At 34.6% G+C, this 26,524-nt stretch overlaps 2 protein-coding genes across 2 annotated transcripts in view; both read right to left on the bottom strand.

Annotated features, from left to right (window-relative positions):
• Nucleotides 1-12,689, bottom strand: part of LOC120352082 (peroxidasin homolog) — a 67,181-nt gene extending 54,492 nt beyond the window's left edge. Inside the window, exon 1 of the mRNA XM_039431660.1 lies at nucleotides 12,454-12,689. Within this exon, the coding sequence (XP_039287594.1) occupies nucleotides 12,454-12,647 (194 nt within the window). The 5' untranslated portion in view covers nucleotides 12,648-12,689. The remainder of the gene's footprint in view (nucleotides 1-12,453) is intronic.
• The window catches only part of LOC111050982 (peroxidasin homolog), a 592,805-nt gene that overhangs the window by 387,704 nt on the left and 178,577 nt on the right, over nucleotides 1-26,524 (bottom strand).

Consider the following 26,524-nt stretch of genomic DNA (forward strand, 5'->3'; position numbering starts at 1 on the left):
AATTGCCCCTTTTTGTGAAGTCGAGAAGTTGATATTGTGGTGATTATTCATATTGAATGAAAAAGACTAAGAAATTGTCAAAAACCACAGATTTATTGATACTTAGAAAGACCGGTTTCGGTTATTACACCATTGTCAATCTCTGATAAACTAAAACTAAATACAAGAGTAGCAGAATTTATACTAGTAGGCGAGTACTGCTATTGGTCAAGGGCATGAACGCCTGCCATTTGTCCAATTTTGATAACAAAATTTTGTTATCATGGCGATTCTGTTGCTTAAGCCGCCATTTTGTTACACCGTTGAGTGGGAGGAGACTGTCTAGCTGGGCCAATGGCAGGTGTTCATGCCCTTGACCAATGACAGTACTCGCCTACTAGTATAAACTCTGCTGCTCTTGTATTTAGTTTTAGTTTATCAGAGATTGACAATGGTGTAATAACCGTAACCGGTCTTTCTAAGTATCAATAAATCTGTGGTTTTTGACAATTTCTTAGTCTTTTTCATTCTTTTTTTTAGTCTTTTTTCCTTAGTAGAATATTAATATTTATCTACTAATTTCATAATTTTGTTTGTATTAATGGTGTAATAACCGAAACCGGTCTTTCTAAGTATCAATAAATCTGTGGTTTTTGACAATTTCTTAGTCTTTTTCATTCTTTTTTTTAGTCTTTTTTCCTTAGTAGAATATTAATATTTATCTACTAATTTCATAATTTTGTTTGTATTATAAATTTTTACTAATTTTATTATAAAAAACTTTAATCCTATATCAGTGAATGAAGTTTGTAAATAGTAATTATAACACGCAATAAGCAACTAATTACTTATACCCCAACACATATAATTTATAGTGGGGTATATATTTATTCATTGAAGTTATCATTTATTCATTGTTGAAACACACGAACAAACACAACCCTACTCTCTCTTATTATATAGATTATACTGTGTGTGTATACCATACTACGTACTTTTTGTACTCTATACTCTAGGTCCTACTTCATCAATTTCAGAAATGAAACTATTATCATCCCAAAGCAAAGATCATCCAATCTTCAGAAGAATGAGGTTTCCGTCGAATTGAGTAGTTTCCTCGAAAAAGCAGGATTCTTCTCCAACTTAAGCCATCTCAACTGACCGACTGAGGAAAGAAATTTATATTGATGGCATAGACGGACCAACCAGAGGTCCAAGAGTATCTCGATAACGTTTTATTACTGATTGTAGGCAATAAAACTGGTAGCTTTTACTTTGATTACTCTATCTATATATAGCTTGTATATTGTAAGCTTACAACTTCTTTGCTGGTGAAACTGAATCATCCTATATCTATATTTATTCTATCTTGTATCTATCCTTGAATGCTATCATTCTATACTCTTTTTTGGTGGAGCTGTATTATTGTATATCGATTCATTCCTTCTCTATATATGTATCATTCTATCCTCTTCTCGTGTGGAGCTGTATAATTGTATCTCTATTTTTTATTGACCGAGCGAAGTGAGGTCTAAGAGTCAAGTCGACGGTTTGGCATTTCTCTTAATGTTTCTCTACAATTACTGTTCAGTAAAATTTTCACCTAAAATTGAAAATAAGCTCGAAACTCGAGAAAATGTGATTATTCAATTATTGCAAACTGTTGGCATCTGTTGATTCTATTAAATGATTCACTATGAAGAGATAGCAGACCTGTGTCTCCAGCGTTATTACCCTGTCACCAGCTGGCTCAAATCATTGAATAGTAGTCTTGAGATGCGCGGCAACACTAGCGTCAGGTGATCAATTTTCATAACGGCAAGGAAGGTTGTGTGAGTGCGCCACACCAGATTTTTGAATGTTTAAATGTTTATATATTGCGCATTTACGGCGAAACGCGGCGATAGATTTTCATGAAATTTGACAGGTATGTTCCTTTTTTAATTGCGCGTCAACGTATATACAAGGTTTTTTGAAATTTTGCATTTCAAGGATAATATAAAAGGAAAGAGGAGCCTCCTTCATACGCCGATATTAGAGTAAAAATCTGATGTGGCGCACTCACACAACTTTCCTTGCCGTTATGGAAATTGATCACCTGACGCTAGTGTTCCCGCGCATCTCAAGTCTACTATTCAAAGATTTGAGCCAGCTGGTGACAGGGCAATAACGCTGGAGACACACATGAGGTCTGCTATCTCTGTAAAAATTCCAGGAGCTCCGCCCCATCAATGCAGATAGATTCCCAATTATCAGGCTTCAGATACAATTGAAACAAAAAAAATCAAGTGGAGTAGATTGATAATGAAAATCTCTACAATCAATGTTCAGTAACATTTTCACCTAAAATATTGAAAATAAGCTTTAAATTCGAGAAAATGTGATTATTCATTTGCAAATTATTGTTGATTCTATTAAATCATTCACTATGAAGAGATAGCAGACCGTCCTTATGTGTGTCTCCAGGGTTATTGCCCTGTCACCAGCTGGCTCAAATCTTTGAATTGAGATGCGCGGGAACACTAGCGTCAGGTGATCAATTTTCATAATGGCAAGGAAAGTTGTGTGAGTGCGCCACACAAGATTTTTAATGTTCCACTCATAGCTGTTTTCTATTCAGACCTCTCAGCTGTGATAGGCTGAGAACGCTCCGCCCATGATGGGCTTGACTTGTCTCGACCAATGACAGCCTTCCACACTTTCACCTTGCTAGACCAGCCAACTACCAATCACGTGGCTCCATTTACAGTAATTTCAACTTACATTCACATTCAAATTTTCAACTCACTTTCCATTTATATTTTCAACTCAATTGTACAGTGAATATTCGCTTAATCACACTTTGTAAAGACATTCTGATCGAGAACATTCCATCAAACTAAACTGTTTCTTCAAACAATTATCTTCTAACTTCAGTCGCTAATCTCAGAACCTTCTAGATTGATGGTCTAATAATCCAATAATCTAAAAATCTGGTGTGGCGCACTCACACAACTTTCCTTGCCGTTATGAAAATTTATCACCTGACGCTGGTGTTCCCGCGCATCTCAAGTCTACTATGCAAAGATCTAAGCCAGCTGGTGACAGAACTATAACGCTGGAGACACACGAGGTCTGCTATCTCTTCATAGTGAATGATTTAATAGAATCAACAGTTGCCAACAGTTTGCAATTGAAATAATAACATTTTCTCGAATTTCGAGCTTATTTTAAATTTTAGGTGAAAATGTTACTGAACATTAATTGTAGACATTTTCATGCTCAATCTTTTCCATTTGGAATTTTTTGTTTAAATTGTATCTGAAGCCTGATAATTGGAAATCTAAAATCAAACTTTACCTAGATGGGGCGGAGCTCCTGAAATTTCTACAGATATGGGACTTGTGGCAGTTGATAAAGCTTAACAATGACTATTTTAGGTATAAATTTGATCAAAATCGTTGGAGCCCTTTCCGAGAAAATCACGAAAAACCCTGTTTTTGACAACATTTTCGCCATTTTAGCCGCCATCTTGAATTGCATTTGATCGAAATTGTTCGTGTCGGATCCTTATAGGGGAAGGACCTCAAGTTCCAAATTTCAAGTCATTCCGTTAATTGGGAGATGAGATATCGTGTACACAGACGCACATACACTCATACACACGAGGTCTGCTATCTCTTCATAGTGAATGATTTAATAGAATCAACAGTTGCCAACAGTTTGCAATTGAAATAATAACATTTTCTCGAATTTCGAGCTTATTTTAAATTTTAGGTGAAAATGTTACTGAACATTAATTGTAGACATTTTCATGCTCAATCTTTTCCATTTGGAATTTTTTGTTTAAATTGTATCTGAAGCCTGATAATTGGAAATCTAAAATCAAACTTTACCTAGATGGGGCGGAGCTCCTGAAATTTCTACAGATATGGGACTTGTGGCAGTTGATAAAGCTTAACAATGACTATTTTAGGTATAAATTTGATCAAAATCGTTGGAGCCCTTTCCGAGAAAATCACGAAAAACCTGTTTTTGACAACATTTTCGCCATTTTAGCCGCCATCTTGAATTGCATTGATCGAAATAAATTGTTCGTGTCGGATCCTTATAGGGGAAGGACCTCAAGTTCCAAATTTCAAGTCATTCCGTTAATTGGGAGATGAGATATCGTGTACACAGACGCACATACACTCATACACACGAGGTCTGCTATCTCTTCATAGTGAATGATTTAATAGAATCAACAGTTGCCAACAGTTTGCAATTGAAATAATAACATTTTCTCGAATTTCGAGCTTATTTTAAATTTTAGGTGAAAATGTTACTGAACATTAATTGTAGACATTTTCATGCTCAATCTTTTCCATTTGGAATTTTTTGTTTAAATTGTATCTGAAGCCTGATAATTGGAAATCTAAAATCAAACTTTACCTAGATGGGGCGGAGCTCCTGAAATTTCTACAGATATGGGACTTGTGGCAGTTGATAAAGCTTAACAATGACTATTTTAGGTATAAATTTGATCAAAATCGTTGGAGCCCTTTCCGAGAAAATCACGAAAAACCTGTTTTTGACAACATTTTCGCCATTTTAGCCGCCATCTTGAATTGCATTTGATCGAAATTGTTCGTGTCGGATCCTTATAGGGGAAGGACCTCAAGTTCCAAGTTTCAAGTCATTCCGTTAATTGGGAGATGAGATATCGTGTACACAGACGCACATACACACACACACACACACACACACACACACACACACACACACACACACACACACACACACACACACACACACACACACACACACACACACACAGACCAATACCCAAAAACCACTTTTTTGGACTCAGGGGACCTCGAAACGTGTAGAAATTTACAAATTGGGGTACCTTAATTTTTTTCGGAAAGCAATACTTTCCTTACCTATGGTGATAGGGCAAGGAAAGTAAAAATAGAGTAAAACGATATTCATAGAATTCAACTATACTTCACAAATGTTTACATTCTGAGACTAGATTTTAGTACTGTAAAATTCTTGCTAATGCTTTATTTTTGTAGCTACGTGGTAAATGAACACTGATTTAGACCATCATCCTATTATATTATACTCGGAAATGGACGTAGGGATACAAGTTCCTGATCAAGAGCTCAACATTTAATCAAATTTAACTGTTTCTTTGAGAATCGGCATCCGATAAAAATAGAAAGACGCCATTTATATTTTATGGCGACCAAAGAGAGACTCATCTAGACTCTGGTTTGGTGCTTTTCGAATTTCTCCTTTATGCTAACTCTGAAACATCGACGGAAATTGGCTTGAAAGTTATTTTTAGCTGTGAGTGTTCATCATCGAATGCCGAAATGCGTGAATAATTGCGCGCATGTGTTACTGCAAAAGAGGAAGAAAGAGAGTCAAAGAGACAGAGAGGAAGTGTAAGTGAGAAAGAGGGAAATGAATAGAGAGAGAGAGAGAGAGAGAGAGAGAGAGAGAGAAAGAAATAGAGAGAGGAAGAGAGCGAAAGAGAGAACGAGAGACAAAGAGACATTGAGGAAGAGTGAGTAAGGGAGAGAAAGAGGGAAATAAATAAAGAGAGAGAAAGAAAGGGAGTAATTGATTGATTGAGTACTTTATTTATGTAGATTACAATATATACTGGCTTATACACTTATATACAATAGCTTACAATACAGCAAAATTATAGATGAATTTACATAATATAGACTAAGAAAATAATTATTGAACTGTATATGATATGAAAAAGCAATTTGTAATATAATAACTATAGATAATAATTATATTGTTATGCATCTACATAAATTGGCGGAGCTTTGGACATATCAATGTCCATTCTTCGGAAAGAATATTAAAAATATCCTCCCCACTAACTCTCTACCAAGAGAGAGAGAGAGAGAGAGAGAGAGAGAGAGAGAGAGAGATTGATTGATTGATTGAGTACTTTATTTATGTAGATTACAATATATACTGGCTTAAACACTTATATACAAAAGCTTACAATACAGCAAAATTATAGATGAATTTACATAATATAGACTAAGAAAATAACTATTGAACTGTATATGATATGAAAAAGCAATTTGTAATATAATAACTATAGATAATAATCATATTGTTATGCATCTACATAAATTGGAGAGAGAGGTGGAGAGAGATAGAGTGATAAAGAGACAGTGAGGGAGAGAGAGTGAGGGAGAGAAAGAAGGTAATAAATAAAGAGAAAGAAAGGGAGTGAGAGAGAATAAAAGATAGTGCTGGAAGTATGATAGAAGGAAATGGAATGAGAGCGAGAATGCATGTTGAATTAAGATGAAAGGAGATGAAAGAAGTGAGTAGATGATAGAATGATGATGGAGTCACAGTCTGTATCAACTGATGGCCAATTTCAAGGAAGAAGTTAAAAATAACTTTGCTGCATTCGGCTCATCTGTTTCCGCAAAATTTACTCCGAAAAGTGCATCACTGAGTCAATCTCTATGGGGGAAATTCACTTAAAACTGTCAGAAATGTTTGAATTGAAAGAATTTACGTCTTTATTTTAAAAATTGTGACAGTTACAAGTTGATCTCAGCAGATCTCAGCATTGAGAGAGTGTCAGTGTTGTTTGAATGGGAAGTATTGATCTTATTTATGAGAAATGCTGACAGTTTAAAGTGAATCTCACCATAGAAATGTGGCAAAAAATGAGATCACTTCAATCCTTGATTTGTTAATCGGATTATAGATTCTCAGTAATCAAAATCATACCACGTATTTGAAAGTAAAAAGTGAATCATGTTCTCGGAATAGAGAGATAAATCCTGTCCATGTTAATCTTTAGAGCGAAAAAAATTTAGGACATCTGAGAATATTCAGCGTAAGAAGTTGATCACACATACTTGGAAAAGAGATGTTTCCAATTATTTATTTATTTATTTATTCCATTGGCATTACAGATCATAATAATTATAATAAATATAATATGATTGGGAGAAGACAACAGGCATAGCCCAAAACTGTCCACTCCCAAATTTCTACAGATAAAAGTTTCAAAAAGAATAAGGTTAAGATTTCACTTTCACTCCAAAAAGTCCAATTTCCACTTCAAAACTAATGACTAAACTAAAAATTTTGAATTTTGTCACTGATTAAAAACAAAAATATTTCACTCAAATCTCTACAGATTGGAAATTTTTTAGTAATTTTGCAAAATTTTGAGCCAGAAAAGAAACACAACACTTCACTATTAGCACAGCTGATAAGAAATTATGTTCATTTAAATCATTCCAGAGAACTTTTACTTATTTATTCAATTATGCTCAGTTTTATACTCATGATAAGGCACAACAGGATGATTATAAAACTATCAAGTTGGTCTATGAACTCCCATTTCTAATAAGTTTAATAATATGTTCATCTTGAAATAAAAAAAATCTGGTGTGGCGCACTCACACAACTTTCCTTGCCGTTATGAAAATTGATCACCTGACGCTAGTATTCCCGCGCATCTCAAGTCTACTATTCAAAGATTTGAGCCAGCTGGTGACAGGGCAATAACGCTGGAGACACACATGAGGTCTGCTATCTCTTCATCTATATAATTATATAAAAGCGAAATGGCCCTCACTCACTGATTGACTGACTGACTGACTGACTGACTGACTGACTCACTCACTCTCTCACTCACTCACTCGCATAACTGAAAATCTACCGGACCAAAAACGTTCAAATTTGGTAGGTATGTTCAGTTGGCCCTTTAGAGGCGCACTAAGAAATCTTTTGGCAATATTATAACTCTAAGGGTTGTTTTTAAGGGTTTAAAGTTCGTCTTTTAGCATGTATATTCTTCTTCTCCCAATCTCTTAATTATAATTAAAATTTCCATATCATATGTTACTATAGAACTATAATCTAGATAGAGTATCTCTTCGAAACAGTTGTTAACTGGCAACTAAATTAATTATTTTGTCAGGTTGGCATTAAGTTGAGTTGACTTTGTTAGGTTGGCACCAAGTTGAAGATTTAAATGCATTTATCGCGGAAAAATTGATTGGGCACTGCTACTTCAATCCTGGGAATATTATATTACTAGCCATCAGGCTCGCTTCGCTCGCCATATCCGTTTAGTCTGGACCCCCGACTGGATTGTCCTAACATATGATGAAAATGCTCAAATGAAAAATGCAGGCGAGCGAAGCGAGCCTGTGATCTCATTCTTGGACGTTCGGTCGAGTCGGAGGTCCAGGGGGCGGAGCCCCCTTGCTAGACGGATATGGCGAGCGAAGCGAGCCTGACGGCTAGTTTAACAATAAATGTGTGTGTTTATTCAATTATGGAACGGTTCTACAACATTGTCAGTGACTCAATCGGAATTTTATATTTTCATCTAATCCCAGATTACCACCAGCTAGAATCAGACTTTGCCTCACTTTTGTTGTAATCTCAGATGATATAAGTTATGAATAGCGTAGATAAGTAATAATAGTGAATCACAGGTATCAAGTGATTGATCCTCTCCAATTGAATCCTGGCAACAAAACTAGACCATCCTATATCGTTTCTATTAAATTTACAACGTGAAACTCACTATAATTATTCAATAAATAGAACCGATCTGACTAAATTTATTCAAATTATTTTGAAATTTCTCGCAATCTGATCTATGATTTATGACCATGACAATGACTTGTTGCTGTAACAAGCAAAGATCAAAGTATTAGGCCATAATAGGCTGTATCAGGCAAGTATCAGCCTTCAATCAACTGTGTCAGGCAAGTATCTAGGCTGTATCAGACTGTAATCAACTGTATCAGGCATGTATCAGGTTGTAATCAACTGTATCAGGCAAGTATCTAGGACTAGCCGTCAGGCTCCACCCCCTGGACCCCCGACTGAATCGTCCAGGAGTGAGATCAGCAGGCTCGCTTCGCTCGTCTGCATTTTTCATTTGAGCATTTTTATCATAAGTTAGGACAATCCAGTCGGGGGTCCAGACTAAACGTCTGGCTAAACGGATATGGCGAGCGAAGCGAGCCTGACGGCTAGTAATATAATATTCCCAGGATTGAAGTAACAGTGCTCAATCAATTTTTCCGCGATAAATGCATTTAAATCTTCAACTTGGTGCCAACTTAACAAAGTCAACTCAACTTAATGCCAACCTGACAAAATTATCAATTTAGTTGCCAGTTAACAACTGCTTCGAAGAGGTACTCTATCTAGATTATAGTTCTATAGTAACATATGATATGGACATTTCAATTATAATTGAGAGATTGGGAGAAGAAGAATATACATGCTAAAAGACGAACTTTAAACCCTTAAAAATAACCCTTAAAGTTAAAATATTGCCAAAAGATTTCTTAGTGCACCTCTAAAGGGCCAACTGAACATACCTACCAAATTTGAACGTTTTTGGTCCGGTAGATTTTTAGTTCTGCGAGTGAGTGAGTGAGTCAGTCAGTCAGTCAGTCAGTCTGTGAGTGAGTGCCATTTCGCTTTTATATATAGATGTATCAGGCTGTAATCAACTGTATCTAGGATGTAATCATCTGTATCAGGCATGTATCAGCTTGTAATCAACTGTATCAAGCATGTATCTGGGCTGTAATCAACTGTATAAGGTATGTATCAGGTTGTAATCAACTGTATCATGCAAATGGTCTCTAGGCTGTCTAAGTCTAGTAACCTTTGTCTGTCTACACCAATTCCATTTTGAGGCTCTCTGTCTGATGCGATATAAATGTCCTCAAGCTTTTTTCAACAGAACCGTCCCTGACAGACACATGCCTAGCTCAGACACTGTCATATTTCTTGTATTAACTGTGACTTCAACTGTTATAAATGTCACATTAATGACATTCTGGATGCTGTTCCAGGATTTTTTCGGGTTTTGAATTATGTTCCTGGATGCGTTTAAAATGGGCTGAGTCAGAAATAAGAAGACTCATTAATCTTATTTTTCATCTTGGTCTCTCCAAAATCTGGCGATTATTTTGAAATTGAAATTCATGGCAAAGTGTTGCCTCACAAATAAAGGCTACATTTTTTGAAGCTATAACTTCATAGTAAAAGTTGATCACAGATGCAGTACAAACAATGCATATATAAAATTACGAGTATATCAATAAAGCTGATCGAAAGATACCAATTTACAGCACAAAAATACAAAGCTTTAAATGGATATTGTCTCTTGGCCTACTGACAAAACAAGGGAATTTTGTATCTCAGTTGAGTTCATTGGATTTCAATGGATTTTTGTTATAGATAATTAATAATTATGATGTTACAAAGGAAGTAAATACAGTTTTCCACTGTTTCTCAGCACTTGATCCGTGCAAATATCACATCTAATTAATATGATTGAAAGAGATTATGGAATGGTGAACTTTAACATCTTTTTCCTAGGTAAACTATGTATTCTAGGTACTTTGTTTCTAATTTGGAATTCCACAATAATGGCATTTAAAACACTCGAGTTCATATTGTATTTCAGAACTTGAAGGAACTGCAAAAATACAAATAAAAGAATAATGAGCAGTGGGAAGAATCTGTTCAAAAAAAGTACAGTGTATAATTCAAGCAAATAATAATTTGCCCAGCAGTTGGCGTGCGATCAAAAATCTCCGAATTATAATAAAATGAGCTCGATCAACTGTTCTACAACCACCAATCACTACCAGTTACGGGATAAACGATTACTATTGCCTCTGCGTTTTATTCAGGCGATTACATTGTGTGCTACTTCCGGACAGCTCAAAAACTTGGAATTGGTTCTCTGAACGGTCAGCTATGAGTTTCATCAATTAGTAAGGAATTATTCTCCTTTTTCACCTTGTTTTATATCTTGTTCTTCTCCCTCTTCACTTTCTTATTCGTATTGTTCTCAATAGACGTTTATAATATTTATAATTTTCTCCCTCTCAAATCCAATAACAAAGCACCTTGAAGCTGATCAATCAAATTTTAAGTTAAACCGACCTATTTTGGGGCCCTTCAACATTTTTTAGGAATTCCAAAGAATTTAAATGACGTATCCTGCGTCAGAACCCCCCTGAGTGCAATCCTGGCTAATGTAGACTTAAAACATATCCATGAGACTCAATCAGAACATAATCTGTTGGGATATTGTAAATTATTGTCAATATGGAATATTCATATAAACAGCATGTGTTTAAAAATAAAATTTCATCAAATTAGAGAACTAAATAACTTGAAAATAGCCCGATTAATCTACTTCTCTTATGCACAAGCTGTCTTACAATATGGAATAAGAGCTTGGGGTGGAGCCTTGAACACACATTTTGAAAAACTTTTCATAATTCAAAAATATATTATTAAAACAATTCTAGGCAAACCCAGACTTTATCCTACAAGCGATCTTTTCAATGAATTCAAAGTACTAACTGTTCGACAGCTGTACATAAAAAATTTGATAATATATATTAAGAAGAATAAAAATAAATTTCTTCTTCGTGAAAGAAACTTGAATTCAAATTTACGTCCTATTAGAGAAACATTCCATCAAGAGAGGATGGATTTGAATGTATGTAGAAGACAATTCACTTACTTATCACAGAGGATAATAAATCTTGTTCCTACTCATTTTGTTGCCAATACAAGCCGGAGCAAAAAACTAAATTGCGAGATTGAGGAATGGATAAGATCAAATAAAACTGAAGAAAAAATCTTCTAAGCACCAACTGTTTCTTGTTTTTATGTTTTGTTTTTTTATCATAGAATAATAATTATTGTGTTTTACTAACTTTTATCTAATTTAATCTACAAACTTATATTTGTGTGTAAGTTCCACTAATCTTTGTTTTTTTTTTGGTTCAATTTCTTAGTTTATATTGAATAAATATATTACTGCAACTTAGGTCTACGCACAGGTTTTACCTTGTAGGCTACTCCTTAAACATAGATGGACATAAAAAAATAATATACTGCAGTTTTGGGATCATTTTATATATTTAATAGTATTTTTCTTGTATTATTTTTATATGTTATAATATTAGATTATTATAATTGTGTATGTTTTTTGAGAAATAAATTTGAATTTGAAAAATTTGAATATATTATTATGCACAATCAAAGACAATACATGTCAGTATTGACTGAAGGCCATGGCTTTTGAAAGGCATACAGTCATGGTGTAGCAATAACTAAGACAGGATATTTGTTCTTTAAACTTCGAAGGTACAGACATAGAATAAACAATCTATTGTTATTTGTATATATCCGATCTACTGTTATTTGTATATATCCAATCTATTAATGTCATGTAGTAGCAATAACTAAGACAGGACATTAAATTTGTTCTTTAAACTTCGAAGGTACAGACATAGAATAAACAATCTATTGTTATTTGTATATATCCGATCTACTGTTATTTGTATATATCCAATCTATCAATGTATACAATATTATTCAATCTATTGAAACGTAGAGGAATTCTCTGGTACATTGTAAACAAAACAAGACATCCAAGTTACTCACAGTATTGTAGTTTCAGCCGGTATGGGAGGTACCTTGTCCATGGAGAGAAACATGCACCTGACAGTGGTCTTGAAGCACAAACACCTTGGTGGGCATGACACTTGTTGTCCATTGACACTTCCTGTCATGGACAAAATCACCAGAATGCACCATATCGCGAACACACACACGCGAGCTACACATACACCAACCATGGTGCTATCTCGACGGCCGTCAGCCGGCAACTGAGCGCAAGAAGGCTACGCACTTTCCAACAGCGCGCTCAACAGGACTGCCAACCGCAATTTCCCTGTGGAGTTCTCTCTGGCAGCAAAATTTCCCTCCATCCAAAAAATCCAAATGATTGCGAGGAATCTGGATTACTATAGAATCTATTCTAGATCATTCCTTGGGTGAGGCCTTATGAAATTCGAACCCGGTGTTGTTCTGTGAAGAAAATATTGATCATACAAATGATAAAGTATTTTTAAAAATGTATTAATATCATGACGCATCCAAGTAAAAGAACTAACAAAAAAAATCTGGTGTGGCGCACTCACACAACTTTCCTTGCCGTTATGAAAATTGATCACCTGACGCTAGTGTTCCCGCGCATCTTAAGTCCACTATTCAAAGATTTGAGCCAGCTGGTGACAGGGCAATAACGCTGGAGACACACATGAGGTCTGATATCTCTTCATAGTGAATGATTTAATAGAATCAACAATAATTTGCAATTGAATAATCACATTTTCTCGAATTTAGAGCTTATTTTCAATTTTAGATGAAAATGTTACTGAACATTAATTGTAGAGATTTTCATGCTCAATCTACTCCACTTGATGTTTTTCGTTTCAATTGTATCTGAAGCCTGATAATTGGGAATCTATCTGCATTGATGGGGCGAAGCTCCTGAGATTTTTACAGATATGGGACTTGTGGCAGTTGATAGAGCTTATCGATGACTATTTTAGGTATGAATTTGATCAAAATCGTTGGAGCCGTTTCCGAGAAAATCACGAAAAACCCTGTTTTTGACAACATTCTCGCCATTTTAGCCGCCATCTTGAATTGCATTTGATCGAAATTGTTCGTGTCGGATCCTTATAGTGAAAGGACCATAAGTTCCAAATTTCAAGTCATTCCGTTAATTGGGAGATGAGATATCGTGTACACAGACGCACATACACTCATACACACACACACACACACATACAGACCAATACCCAAAAACCAGTTTTTTGGATTCAGGGGACCTTGAAACGTATAGAAATTTAGAAATTGGGGTAATTTTTTTCGGAAAGCAATACTTTCCTTACCTATGGTAATAGGGCAAGGAAAGTAATGTAGTAAATATTAGAAGAAAATGGATTTTTAAGCAATGAAGGGGAGCTTCACTTGCCAGTTCTAGCAATCCATCCTATTCAATTAATTGAATTGAAATGTTGAGGAAGACCTAGTTAATTCAAGAATATTATGAATTAATCATGATGATTTTGGATGAATATGGAATGATAATTATTATGATGTTCTCCAGAGGCAGTAGTACCAACAGCAGGAAGAAGAAAGAGCATAGAAAGAAAGGAAAGCTACATTCTCCCGAAAAATAGGAGGCTGTTGGACTACGAACAACATGACGACTACTTTTTAGGTAGTCGGGACCGACGTATTATCATCTCCTCCGAAAGACGGGGTGGCCGTATCTATGTGAATGTGCTGTGGTCAAAAGGTTTTGCCCCGGTCGTGATTCGAACTCGGGTTCTCTCTTAATTACGGGTAGACCGGCGCGTTAACACTACTCCTACGAGCCTCTCATTCTTAGGCAAAACATTCAGATTTGTATGTTGTGGTAGAGCAAAAGTGATACTCACTTCGAACTGTCATAATTATAACGTCAGCACTTCCCAATTAATCAATAATGAAAGAGTGACAGTGTGGATTGAATCAGCAGGCTGCTCGTATTTCTGTATTATAACGCTGTAGTATTTCTCTATGGTGGTATATAAGCAGTCTGTGAGAACAATACATTAGTATTTCTCTATGTTATAGTATGTATGCAACCTGAAGACTAATGCTAAACAAAATTTCCCTCAAAACTCCCCACGCTGCAAAAATTCCCTCAGTGTTTGTAAATAGTGAGGGCTAATGAACTCAGCATTGTTTTGATTGTTTGGAGTGTGTGCCTCCTGCCTTGGATTGATTTGCATTTGAATTGGAGTGGCATGCTATTCATCTTGAGTCTGTTGCCTCTGTTTCGTGCGTAAATTCGGCTGGTATGCGTTTTGGCATCTTCCAAGAGTTTAGTTGAATCTTGAATCTTGAATAGTAGTAGATAAATATCACCACTAGTACCTAGTTATCACAGTAGAGATTAACTATCATTAGTATTATTTTCTCAATGTAAATGATGAGTGGAACGTTGATTGTTCAATATTTTTTCATTTATTCATCATTTACAATCAACTTAAAGACAAAAATACAGACTACAGTTCAAAACTTCTTTTCATCCCAATTTCATGAAATAAATTGTTCATGTAAAAGGTTATGTGCGACTTTCCAATTCTTCACTAATTTCCACATTGATATAAAACACTTGAAACAATTAATTTTGAATTAAGAAAGATTAAGATCCCAATTGATAACAAAATTCTTTCTACTCAGTACTCAAAACTGTAAAAAAAATATTGATCTAAAATATTTTGCTCCGAAAATTAAAACAATCTTCTCCACTAGAAGCAAAGCTGTTAATGCTGTCTTAATGAAATGTGTTCAAGTTAAATATCATAATAATTGTATTTAGTGTACTAGGATATCACTGGTAGTAGTGAAAACAAATATACGTATACTTACATAGATTCGCCCAAGTCCATTTAAACCAATAAGTTCAATAGAATAAATGTTTTTGATGAAAAGTCCGGTAGATTATTTTGAAAAATAAGATTTGAAGTTACCACAACCAAAATTTATTTTCTAACAACGGGATAGTATTTCCATCGTTATCTCTATGAAATGAATCAAAATAAGGAAATATTCTTAGTTATAGTTCAATCCCTATTCTCAATCTTTGGTGAACTAAAATAATTGGAGAACAGAACAGTGGAATTAAGGCTAAAAATAAAGTTTCTACTCATGATATTTTTCAAAGTTTTCAGATTTGTATAAAATAATCAAGCTATCAGAATGGAAAAGTTTTCTCAGGAGAACATTTTTTTCTATTATTACTTTTTGAGATATGAGCGCCTAAAGATTGAATTTTTGGGACAGAACATTTCAAATTCGGTAAGAGATAAATCCATTAGATTTAGAGGATAGATTCTTCATGGTATTGTTGATCTAGTAAAACAAAAATTTTCTGAAAATATCAATTTTTCAAAATTTATTTAATTCAGCAGAAAAATAACCAAAAATAACTTAACTAAAAGTTATTAAATTTATCAGAAATAACAAAAAAAAGCTCAACTAAAAGTTATTCTTGGTTATTTCAGGTAAATTGAATAACTTATTCAAAAATTGATATTTTCAGAAAATTTTGTTTTCAACTCAACTAAAGGCTATTTTTGGTTATTTTTAGTAAATTAAAAAACTATCTTAAAAATTGATATTTTCAAAAAAATTTATTTTACTATATCAACAATACCATGAGGGATCTATCCTTTGAATCTCATTGATTTATCTCTTACCGAATTTGAAATGTTCTGTCTCAAAAATGTAAACTTTAGGCGCTCATACCTCAAAAAGTAATGATCGAAAAAAAATTTCCTGAGAAAACTTTCTCATTTTGATAGCTTGATGATATACAAATCGAAAAACTTTGAAAAATATCACGAGTAGAAAGTTTATTTTTAGCCTTTGCACAGCCTTAAGAATAACGATCAAGCGATGTGATTGGTGGAAGGCTGACCTAACAAACATCTGTCATTGACCAATTTAGACCAATCCCACAAGGATTTGTTCATACAAACGTTGCAGCAATGGCGATTTACCAAACGTAGTAACAGGAAACAACGAATTTACTGTAAAATTATAATAACAGTGAGAAATTATTTATTAGCCTACAAGAATATCCATTGATTCTCCTCATTATCAATATGTCTGGCCCATGGATCTACTTCCTCTACTTTTCCTTCTTGTGAATTTATTTTTTAGTAGTTAAAAATCAGATTGAATGAGCACTTTAGTGCTGTGAATTCTGATGAGTCTACATTATTGATATAAAACATTTTTTTTCTTTTTCTCTCCAACTTTCTTCTCGTCTTGTCTTTTCACTTCCTCTTAAATTGATCATGATAATCATCATCAACATCATGATCATACATGTGACCTGTATACGGCCATTTATATTACAGTATCCATGATCATTTATGTTATTATTTATTATTATTATTATTTATTACTGATTCTTCATCACAAAAAATGATAATGTATTGCCAGGTCTTGCAAGACCCATTGCATACCAAAACTACATACCATAACCTATAATTTTTATTCATTCATAACTCTACGTTCATTGTATTATCAATCATCCCATCATCATCACCTAGGCTTAAAATACTTCTAGAAAGTCGCCTTTGGAAAATAATAAATAAATACACTAAAATGGGAACAGATGAAAATTTAACGTATTCAAAACAGATGATAGATAATTATGTAGATAACTTCTAAAAACAAAAAGTAGAACCTATTTGTTGTTGGTTATCCATCTTGTTTCCACTATTATTATCACTATTAAATTTTATAAAACTTTAAAGTGAAAAAGCACTCACATTATTTGATGTGGCGACGTCAACTCCCCTCCACCGCAACCAAATTTCACTCTCATAACCTTAAAAACTTCAGTTCCTGTTTGGCTTGAAAATGTGCAATACCAGCACGAAACGGACGTCGCCACATCAAATAATGTGAGTGCTTTTTCACTCTAAAGTTTTATAAAATTTAATAGAACCTATTTGTTAAATACAGAATAGACATAAGAATACACCTAAACTTACATCAATACTAAGTAAATAAAATTAATGAACGATGAACTATTATCGTTCCTCATATACCCCACGCACAGGCCTACTTCGGATTCAGACATCATTCTCACAAAAAATGAAACTTCAATGATGCAGTAGAAACTCATCAACATTACAGTACATTGACCAAATAATACATCACACAAAATAAGCAATAAGCTTTGAACCCGGAAAAATACATTTTAAATTTCCAATTTTCTTTTCAACTGTAAACGGTTTGGCTCGTGCACAATTTGCATCTGCAATTTGGAAATTCAGCAGAAAACAGGCTGAATAAACATATCAGGCAGTAGCTATACTGTCCTACCGATTCTGGTGATAAATTCGAGCTGTGAATAAATTTGCATATAACAGTAAATGAATAGTGCCGGCATGAACTTACAGAATGCACTATCTAAGCAAATAGCTCATGAAATTGTCACGAATTTCAGTGGAATGTTGTAGTTCTAGTAAATGTCTATTGTTTAGAACACATTCATAGCCCATTTTTTTCGTTCGCAAAATTCACGAGTTTACTACAAACTATAAGCGTAATCAAACATGATTGAAGATCGGTAAACTTATCAAAAAACGTTGTAAATAAGTATAATATTCAAATTAATTGACCGAACGCAGTGAGGTATATGTTTTAAATCGGATTTTCTTTTGTCTGTATGAATGTACGTATGTAAAGCATCTACAGCCAAACGCGTTGATAGGATTGTATGAGATTTGGCAGGAATATTCCTTTTTTAACTGCGCGTCGATGTTACACAAGGTTTTTTGAAATGTTGCATTTTAAGGATAATAATGAAAGGAAAAGGAATTTCCTCCATACTCTGATATCACTATACATTATCATCTGCTCTGAAGATAGGATTAATCAGACTATAGAATTATTTAACTCAATATTATTCGTTAAAAGTGGTAATTGAGTGGAATATTTCTAATTAATTTATCAATGTAAGCCATCTAAATTCAAAATTTATAGTTTTAATGTTTATTTTGGACCAAAATTCTATAAAAATTGTACACGTGAAATTCTAACCTCATCTTGGACTTTGTCATCTATAAATTTGGAAGAAAAATAGCACAATAAGGACTACCTTATTATTTTATCTTTCAATGTTATTACATTAGTGTTATTTGCATTATAAATAAATAAATAAAAAAAATTCATAATCAATCAGCTGACAAGTGGATTATTCATTGCATGCATTACAAAGATGTATAGAGAAGACGTGTCTATTTCTATAAGGTCTATGGTTTTAATTTTTTTTGCATTCATGGTATTATTATGCGTGCCCATCAGTATCAATATTCTCTCATTTGAAAAAAAATTCAATAGGTGATTAAAAATAATTAAATGAACTAAATAATACTGAAGAAATTATATTTTTGTCTGAAATGAATAATTTTCAAATATTTGAGTTAGTAAACATTTCAAACAGGTGACATCAGATACTTGTGGATGAGGAAACTGCGTGAGGTCTACTGTTCACAGAACTACTGGTAAATAATAATGTGAAGATTGATAGAACGTCCACCTTCACCACGACTTGTAAACTGATTCCTTGATCCATAGCAACATAGCAAATAGTTGCAAGGATACCTATTGAAATTTAACGGCCATTAAATCAAGTTATGGAATGGAACTAGAGTTACGAGAACCAATATTGAGTGCCATACTTCTTAAAACATCGCCCACATACTCCAGAAATGAATCAAGTCATTTGAATATAAAAATGAATCATGACTGCCTGAGAAGGCTAGTTGGCCGAGTCTAGACACGCCCAAATATTCCAAATATGGTCATTTAAAGTCTCGGCCAATGACAGTCGAGCTCAATCTTCATTGGCTAACAGCTAATGGCCAATCGTAGGGCTTCATCCACACTATGTTATACTGTACTAGCCGTCAGGCTCGCTTCGCTCGCCATATCCGTCTAGCAAGGAGGCTCCGCCTCGGATCGTCCAAGAATGAGATCAGCGGGCTTGCTTTGCTCGCCTGCATTTTTTATTTGAGCATGCTTCATTCCATCAGAAACTCAAAGTACTGAGAAAACGCAGAAAAGCTGAGAAGAACGCTGATTTTGGGCGTATCTTTGATGAAGTATTAATGTCACCTCATTAAAAATTTTCAGACCCTAGCTAAACCTCTGTACCAAATTTGAACATTTTCTGTGTATTACTTGATGAAAGAACTGAGAAAACGCAAAAAACCGCGTATCTTTGGCGTTATTCCAAATTCCTTCTTAACACAACATTATTACACCCCAGCTGAACTTCTGTAGTAAATTTGAACATTTTCTGTTCATTTGTTCTCGATAAAGCTAAGAGATCGCAGAAAAACACTGGAAAAACGCAGATTCTAGGCGTATTTTTGGCGTTATTTCAAATTCATTCTAACACAACATTATTACTCCCTGGCTGAGCTTCTGTACTAAATTTGAACATTTTCTGTTCATTTGTTCTCGAAAAAGCTGAGAAAACGCAAAAAACGCAGATTTTGGGTGTTTCTTTGGAAATTTTTCCAAATCCGCCTCTAAAGGGCCAACTGAACATACCTACCAAATTTGAACGTTTTTGGTTCGGTAGATTTTTAGTTCTGCGATCGAGTGATGAGTCAGTCAGTCAGTGAGTGAGTGCCATATCGCTTTCATATAATATAATATTATAGAATATTATGCTGCTCAATTAAAATTTTTATATCAAGATTGCTACAGATTGATGATGAAAACTACAGAATTATATCAACCGATACTAGTATATGAACTCAATGTACCTAGAATACATTGTATTAGATTGGATTTGTTACTGCGCACCTTCCCATAACACTGCCTTGCATTCAAGGTACATTGATTGAACTATTTCAATTTATCAGTGGTTTTGACAATATCAAGTTTCTGGCCCTGTTTTATAACAGTCTGTTGAATTTTATCATGATCAAATGCCATAAGAACCAATCAAAGAAGACTTCTTTCCAAAAATGTCTTCTCTGATTGGTTATTCCAGTCTTTAATCATGATCAGCATTTGACAGACTTCATTCTTGCATGATTAATTCTTCAACAGGCAAGACATTCTTGAAAAGAAGGCTTCTCTGATTGGTTCACGTAGCATTTAATCATAATCGAAATTTAACAGGCTTTTTTGCAACTGGACATCTGGCCGGTTTTCAATACTGATTAAACCATATTCATATGATTAATCATCCTATACTATTACGAGCAACTACTGTTTATAGATGTTTATATGTTTATATGTTTGTATTTCGAAAACGTCTCTAACGATTCTCACGAAATTCAGAACATAGTAGGTTTATAATATAAAGATTCGATTGCACTATGTCTCATCCCTGAGAAAACTCGCTGAAGGACATTAAAAGGATAATATTATTATTCATCCTTGGAAAAACAGCTGATAATAATTATTTCGTCGTCTGTTGGTGATGGAAGTGAGTGAGCGAGTTCATGTGTGTCTTAATTATGACTTACTACTTTTGTATTCATTCAATCAGGCATTTAGTGTCGGTTTCAAAAAAGCTGAGTTATTTTCAATCGTGATTAATTCCAGTAGATCCATCTTTTTGAATGGTCTTCTCTGATTTGGTTCACGTGAAGTTAATCAGGATTAAAATTCAACCGGCTTTTGTGCAACTGGGCCTTTGTGAGGGAAATTTTCGCATTCCTCTGGGAATTAATCTCAATTTACTGTGATTAGATAGAACATTCCTGTATGAATGTTATTATAATTTCTTCTTTCGTAATAAATTTTTCATGCTTTTGAAAAGTTATTTGATCAGCTGTTTCAGCACACTTGAAATTTGGACAATATGAATGTCAACAATGCTTGTCGTCGTTGACTGCGCATAAACGAAAATGCACCTTGTGATTATTCAACCTTTCTCTGATATAATTCCTCATATTTATAGGAAGCAAGTGACCTTCATAAGAAATCTAATTTATTGAGTTTCAAAGCATGTGCTCCAATAGATCAACAAGGGGAAAAACATAGAGTACAATATTGGAAATAAATTATTGGATATCATCTTTAGTGAAGTATAAACGGGATGCTTGACTAAGTCTGTTCTCACCCATTGCAGCCACATTCATAGCAGTGACAGCTGTATATACAATCATGCATGTGAGACAGGGTAGTTTAGTTGAGACACATAGTCTTCGTATAGGAAATTGTGGTCTATACATTATTCGCGAGAGGCCATGAATTGTGGTTAGCTCCTCTCTCTTGCACTTTCTCTCTTATTGCTCTTCTCTCAAAGGGTATATAGTCCTTCACTCAATTTTCCTCTTCTCTCTCTGAGATTCTTCCTAATTTCTCTCTCTCTCCCTCTCTGTGTTACCCCTTACACATTTCTCTCTCTCAACTGATATCACTAATATTGTAGCTCTTCTTTTCTCTCTCGATTTCTCACGCTCTCTCTCTCTCTCTCTCTCTTGCACATTCTCTCGTATTGCTCTTCTCTCAAAGGGTCTTTAGTCCTTCACTTAATTTTCCTCTTCTCTCCCTTTGATTCTTCCTAGTTTCTCTCTCTCCCTCTCTGTGTTACCCCTTACACATTTCCAATCTTCTTCTCTCTCTCAATTGATATCACCACAACTGAATATTATTGTAGCTCTTCTTTTCTCTCTCGATTTCTCGCTATCTCTTGCACTTTCTCTCTTATTGTTCTTCTCTCAAAGGGTCTATAGTCTTCCACTCAATTTTCCTCTTCTCTCCCTTTGATTCTTCCCATTTTCCCTCTCTCCCTCTCTGTGTTACCCCCTAAAATTTTCAATCTTTTTGCTCTCTCAACTGATATTCCTGATTATTATATCTCTTCTTTTCTCTCCTGATTTCTCTCTCCTTTCTCTTCTCTCGTTATTGCTCTTCGATCCTGATTTTGTCTCTCCAATGATTTCTTCTCCCTCTTTCTTCTGGGAGTGACCAGTCCTGATTTGGTCTCTTCTCTCCCAATCCCAATTTCTCCCTCTTCTCTTTTCTTTCTTAATAGCTCTTGCAGATATTGTCTCTTCTCCCCTTTCTCCTCTAATTGCGCTTTCTTCTATTCTTCTTCACGTGGCTTTTCCTGATTTTGTCTCTCTCATCATGATTTCTCATAGTCGTTATTATTTCCGTATGTCTGTCATTCTATTCCATCTTTTTTCTCCAAGCCACTCTTTCTTATTTTGTCTCTATCTTCTCTGAGTGACTCATCAATAATTTGCCTGTTTCCTAATTTTCATCATCTCTCTCCTATATTTTATTGTACTCTCCTCTCATCTCTTTACCCACAGTAGTTCTTTCTCATTTCTCCAGCCTATATCTCTCTTCCTCTCTCTCTCCCACTCTCTTTCTTCCTCTTCCTCTTCTTCTCTCATCCTCTCTCTATCTCACACCCTCATTTTCCCTACTTCTATCTCTCTCTGCTCTGGTAGTTTCATCCCTAATTGCCGTTATCCAAAGGGCTGGGCCATTAATCATCACAAGTCTCCAGAGGACGAGCCCTTTATGCTGCTGTTCGCCCTACACTCAAATTCACCCCCAACTGACAGCATTAGTACAATAGGGAGCTCCAGTGTTATCCATAAGGGATGAGCTGACAGTTTACAACTACACTCTCAGCCGGCCCTTCCGCATAAGAAAACCGCGTACTGCTTTTAACGCGCCAGAAAATCTGCCACGGTACTGCTTCTAGCCAATCCCCTCTGCCGCACTCTACCGTCAGAATACCATATCATTCCGCAGTGATTTATAACAGAGTGTAATTGCGGTTATTACTCATGCTGGAATTAGTGTGACCCGCATCTCGGGAGTGTGTCAAACTTTTTATCTGTTTCGGGGCGGTTCGCGTGAGAGAAAGAGAGAGAGATGACCCAATGCTGTTGATAAATAGTGTTAGAATAAAGGCAACTCTGATTTAGGGTTTTACAGATCTGCAAATTTCAGTGTTGGAATAAATGCCCCAACTTTGGGTTGTGTGAGGACGTGTAGAACTAGAACAGAGAATATGTTGCTGAAAATTTTAGTGTTAAAATAAAGGTCTCAACTTTGAGTATGTGAGGGTTTGTAGAGCTGGTAATACTTTGGAGCCCGTTCTAATTGACCGAGCAAAGTGAGGTCTAAGATTCAAGTCGACGGTTTGGCATTTCTCTCAATGTTCATATGTTTAAATGTTTAAATGCTGCGCATTTACGGCGAAACGCGGTAATAGATTTTCATGAAATTTGACAGGTATGTTCCTTTTCTAATTGCACGTCGACGTATATACAAGGTTTTTGGAAATTTTGCATTTCAAAAAGGAGCCTCCTTCATACGCCAATATTGGAGTGAAAATCAGACTATAGAATTATTTATCATAAATCAGCTGACAAGTGATTACACAGATGTGTGGAGAAGCCAGTCTATTGCAGTATTTCCATAAGGTCTATAGTTCCAATCAGGTTCTTGTGGATGAGAATACTGCGTGAGGTCTACTGTTCACAGAACTAGTAGTATTGACCCATGAGTGACCTAGGTGAGGGACCTAAATGAACAAAAATAGAAATAATGCGTTGTATTTTAGAGACAATATAGCATGAAAAGATATCCCGTGGTATCCTATAATAAGCGAGCAATTTCTGTATATCTTTTTTATATTTTTATATTTTCATTTCTGGTTATTTATGCTCAACGGATCTCGAAAATGGCTCACACGATTTTCACGAGAATTGGAATTGTTTTTCCAAGGATGAATTATCCTTTTCATGTCCATCGAATTTTTATATCATGAACATTGATTGTTCATGATATAAAAATTCGATTGCACTAGGTCTCATCCCCGGGAAAACTCGTCGAAGGACATGAAAAGGATCATTTATCCTTGGAAAAACAGATGATAATTTCGTCGTCTGTCGAAAACAGAAGATGCGTGTGCCTGTGTGGGAGATCAGCTGTGTAATCAATCAGCCTACCATTTCTCGCGAGAAATCTAGAAATTTTAATTGACTCGATCAAAATAATCTGATTTGTTGACATGTGATGGTATCTATCATACTATTCAAAGTTAATCATTATTTTACAGTTCTAAGTGATTAATGAGTGTTATTTTGTTATTCAATTTGGTATGCAAACAATCTAAATTAGAACGTTTATGTTTTCAAATATTTGGACTGAAAATTTGACTTGAATTCAAGTGTATGGAACAAAACCTACTTTTTGGAATATTATTTATAGTGTACTATAAATCAAAATTTGGGGAAGAACCAGTTTTGGGCTGTGCCTGTTAGTCCTTCCCCAATCATTCTAAAGAATTGAGTTCTGTTTATCAATAAATAAATAACGAGCGAAGCTCTGTGCCCCATAATTTGGATATTAATGTTCCAAATTTCAAGCCATTTTTTGTTAACTCAAGCCAATCACTGTCTACTACAGTATTATACTGTTTTGTCCAGGTGAGAGTGAAAGAACGGCACAGTATGGCAGACTACCAGCGTCACTTGGCTTCACGAAAAATGACTACTAGGATTATCGGCTTGAGTGGAATTTGGAACGTGTACGCCCCATCATAAGGGTGTGCAAAGGCTAAAAATAAACTTTCTTCTCGTGATAGTCTACAAAAATTTTCGATTCGTATATCATTAAGCTATCAAAATGAAAAAGTTTTTTCAGGAAAACATTTTTTTTCCGAACATTACTTTTTGAGATATTAGCGCTCAAAGTTTAAATTTTTGGGACAGAACATTTCAAGTCCGGTTAAAGATAAACCCATGAGATTATTTTTACTATGATTACTTTTTGAGATATGAGCGCCTGAAGTTTGAATTTTTGGGACAGAGCATTTAAAATTCGGTAAGAGATAAATCTATGAGATTTAGAGTATAGATTCTTCATGGTATTGTTGATCTATTAAAACATAAATTTTCTGAAAATATCCATTTTTAAGATAGTTATTCAATTTACTAAAAATAACTTTTTGTTGAGTTATTTTTGGTAAATTGAACAACTTTTTAAAAAAACTATATTTTTAGAAAATTTTTGTTTTAATAGATCAACAATACCTTGAAGAATCCATCCTCTAAATCTCATGGATTTATATCTTACCGAATTTGAAATGTTCTGTCCCAAAAACTCAAACTTCAGGCGCTCATATCTCAAAAAGTAATGAACGGAAAAAAATGTTTTCCTGAGAAAACTTTTTCATTTTGATAGCTTAACAAATCGAAAAACTTTGAAAAATATTACGAGTAAAAAGTTTATTTTTAGCCTTTGCACAGCCTTAAGCTATCTTACTTTGAAGCGTGTACCATCCTCTTAAGCTATCTTTTCTCTGTGGTATTAAATGTTTTGTGTTGCGTAGTATTTTGAAGTTCTATGTTGTATGATGTTTTCTGTTGTCTTGTTTTGTGAATTATTGTGTTTAAATGTGCTGTATTGTGTTGAATATCTGTAAATTGTGGTGTTTTGGGGTCTGTGTGTTGTCTCACAAATCACACGATGTTATTTCTGTTGTATGACATTTCTGTTGAATACGTAGTATTAGGTTGTATGTTATTTCGTGTTGTTTATAATATTGATATGAGCTTTATTGTTTGTAAGTTGTATTGTATTATAGACATCCTATTGTGGGAGTTAACAAAGTTGATACTTCAGTTTAGGTATTTATTGATATTGAATAAAAAAGACTAAGGAATGAGAGACTGAGTTTATCAGAGATTGACAATGGTGTAATAATTCTAAGTATCAATAAATCTGTGGTTTTTTGACAATTTCTTAGTCTTTTTCATTCAATATGAATAATTACCACAATATCAACTTCTCAACTACACAAAAAGTGTATTTATTGATTGTTGAAGCTGGAAAACCTTTGAACACTACTTAGTACTAAGTTGTCAGTAGTACATATTTTGAACGAGCTTTACAAACTGAACATTCTTTTGCGCAATAAAACTGTGAGACGACTTAAAAAACCCAATTCCACCTAATAAACGATATCATTCCATTTCAGCTGTCCTGATGGAGAAATTATTATCAGTTGTCTTATCAAGTAGCAGAATTCACCATGGCTTAACAAATTTGTTTAATATTCAATTATTTTAATTTCTTTGCCCTATTACCATAG

The sequence above is a fragment of the Nilaparvata lugens genome, chromosome 6 (assembly GCF_014356525.2).
Source record: "Nilaparvata lugens isolate BPH chromosome 6, ASM1435652v1, whole genome shotgun sequence".
NCBI lineage: Eukaryota > Metazoa > Arthropoda > Insecta > Hemiptera > Delphacidae > Nilaparvata > Nilaparvata lugens.